The 2,612-nt window shown below is 42.8% G+C and overlaps 1 protein-coding gene across 2 annotated transcripts in view; it reads right to left on the bottom strand.

The window, feature by feature from the left end:
* The window catches only part of top2b (DNA topoisomerase II beta), a 36,018-nt gene that overhangs the window by 24,020 nt on the left and 9,386 nt on the right, over positions 1-2,612 (bottom strand). For both annotated transcript variants that reach the window (XM_032522286.1, XM_032522287.1), the window contains exons 8-12: positions 1,997-2,170; positions 1,816-1,917; positions 1,381-1,518; positions 1,129-1,267; positions 384-541 (exon numbers count right to left, since the gene is read on the bottom strand). In XM_032522286.1, coding sequence (XP_032378177.1) covers positions 384-541; positions 1,129-1,267; positions 1,381-1,518; positions 1,816-1,917; positions 1,997-2,170 — 711 coding nt within the window. The remainder of the gene's footprint in view (positions 1-383; positions 542-1,128; positions 1,268-1,380; positions 1,519-1,815; positions 1,918-1,996; positions 2,171-2,612) is intronic.

Genomic DNA, 2,612 nt, shown 5'->3' with positions numbered 1-2,612 from the left:
CAACCGGCCGTCAGACACCGCCTACCAAGACCCTGGGTCTGTTCCAGGTTTCTTCCTAAAAGGAGTTTTTTCCTCGTCACTGTCGCACTGTTGCTTGCTCTGGAGGAACCTCCTAGAACTGTTGGGTCCTGTATATTATAGAGTGTGGTCTAGACCTACTCTATCTGTAAAGTGCCTCGAGATAACTCTTGTTATGAATTCATACTATAAATAAAATTGATTTGAAACGGCTCAGAAATGAAGCTCAGACCCACTCATTCTAACTTCACTCACCTTAGCAGCTATCTGTAATCATCAGTTACTACCAAGCCTTACAATTGTTTGATTCAAATGGTGTTTCCTTTATTTCCCACACATCATTTTACAACTGTCCAGCATCATACCTGCTTATGTGTTGCCTCTCGCACATTTAGGATCTTTCCTCTGAGCGGGAACACTCCGTAGCGATCGCGCCCGATGACTCCTAGTCCAGAGACAGCCAGAGACTTGGCTGAGTCTCCCTCAGTGAGGATGAGTGTGCATTCAGAGGAGTGTTTGCCACCTAGGACATGGATGTGGAAAATATTCAAAATCTGATTACTGTTCTGTTTTCTGCATGGCTATGATGTAAAATGTTACTGTAATTCTCAGATAACAGCTGGTATTCAAAAAATGGCAGAGTCTCACATAACAGGACTTTTTTTCACAGCAGACACTTTGTATTATCATAGTAGGAAAGGCACATGTTACTAATAACACCAACAGAGTTCCCTACGTCGGACAGATACCGTAACCTGAAAACAAACTGTCGCCAGAATATTAAACATGGAAATCTCACTTTCTACAATTTGGGACCTTTCAATCCTTGTAATGCCTTTAGACAATACTTCATAGCCAATATTGTGCTCTGTAAACGCTGTTCTCTACTCCACATCAACATTTATGATTTAGCTTGAGAGGCAACAACCACAGCCCTGCCGTCAGTGGTGGACATTCCAGATAGGCCTGAATGTTAAACAAAAGATTATTCATTATTTTAACTACTGCTGTTAAAAACAGCAAATACAGGCTACTCTTTTTGCACATGCTCTGTTTACTTTAAGTTTTGATTAATTATTAATTAAAAAGAAGTGATCCGACTTAACACACCAGCATCGTTGGCGTCGTCTAGCTTGGGAATGCCTTTGATCTTGCTGTACTTGACAGACGAGCACTTCTTATTAAGCTGGGTCTGAGCTTTGAACTTCACCCAGTTGAGTATGCTCTCAACAATCCCACAGTTGGTTGCCTGTGGGTGACAAAGAGACAAAATCCTTTCATGTCTGATGCCTGAACTATTTTACTACAGCAACCGACAAGCAGAGTGAGGAGTCAAAACTAGAATGAGAAGTGTGTCCTTACAGCCCTGATGAACTTCTCTGACAGAAGGCACTTGGACCCAAAGCTCTTGGTCTGGAGAGTCATGTTCTCCTTGGTCTGGGAGTCAAAGGTGGGGTTCTCGATCAGTGCGTTCACAAACACCCAGATATGGTTCTTCACCTGAAATGCAAGTCAGAACAAGGTCAATTTTTGTTTTTGTTTTCAAGATCATTTTCTGATCATTTTCAGCCTTTATTATGATAGGACAGCAGAATACATTAAAGTGGGAGAGAGGGGGAATGACATGCAGTAAAGAGCCGCCGGAGTCAAACCCGGGCCTGCTGCGTCGAGGAGTATACCTGCTCGACCAACTGAGCTATCCAGGCACCCAGGAAGGTCAATTTAAATTACATTTATTAACGCACGCCTGCAATGAAACCACAACAAATGCTGCAGAAAAATCAAACATAACCCTACCTGGAAGGGCTTGACCGTCACTCCCGCCTTGTTCTTCTTCTTCACCACTTCAATAAGTTTGGACACTATCTGGTCCACCACATAGTCAACGTGTCTGCCACCCTGAAACATGTGCGCCCTCAGTGTTAGAAACAACATTTTTGATTGTCTACTTGAAGCACTTTTTTCACTGTTGCCATACCTTGGTCGTGGCGATGCTGTTGACAAAGCCGATTTGTTGGAATCCCTTCTCGCTCAGGGTGAGGCAAACCTCCCAGCGATCATTCACAGTTTCATTCACCACCTTCAGAGCCACGCCCGTCTCGTCCAGTTTGTCCTTCACATACAAATCCACATAGCTGCGGAAGCCAGTTACCTTTAGTCACAGAAAAGACAGATTCAAATACAGTTTAACTGCAAAGATGATCCCTTAAATACATATTATGATGTGTTATGCATATCTAAGCATAAACTAGCCTGTCTTTTCAAACTTTATGTATTGAATGTTGTTTGCACCGACAGTAACTCTTCCATTCAGGCCTGTGAAGCTGAACTTCATGCCTATTAGTAATTCATATTTGAATTTAACAGGATCAATTTTATACCTCTCTCCACACAGTCTTTGGAAGGTGGGTACTGTTCAAAGGTTTCACATTGAAAGACTACAAGTATAGGCAGGGCTGGTAGGGTTTTTAATGTGAAAACACAGGTAAAGGAAGTGTTCAAGTGTTCTGCCGGACGCATCTATTTTTACTGGATGTCCATCCCCGTCCTCTGTCTCTGTGTTGGCATTCTAACCTCTGGTGGATTTCTGAGGA

This window comes from Etheostoma spectabile, chromosome 8 (assembly GCF_008692095.1).
Source record: "Etheostoma spectabile isolate EspeVRDwgs_2016 chromosome 8, UIUC_Espe_1.0, whole genome shotgun sequence".
NCBI lineage: Eukaryota > Metazoa > Chordata > Actinopteri > Perciformes > Percidae > Etheostoma > Etheostoma spectabile.
This window is presented reverse-complemented; position numbering and strand designations above follow the sequence as displayed.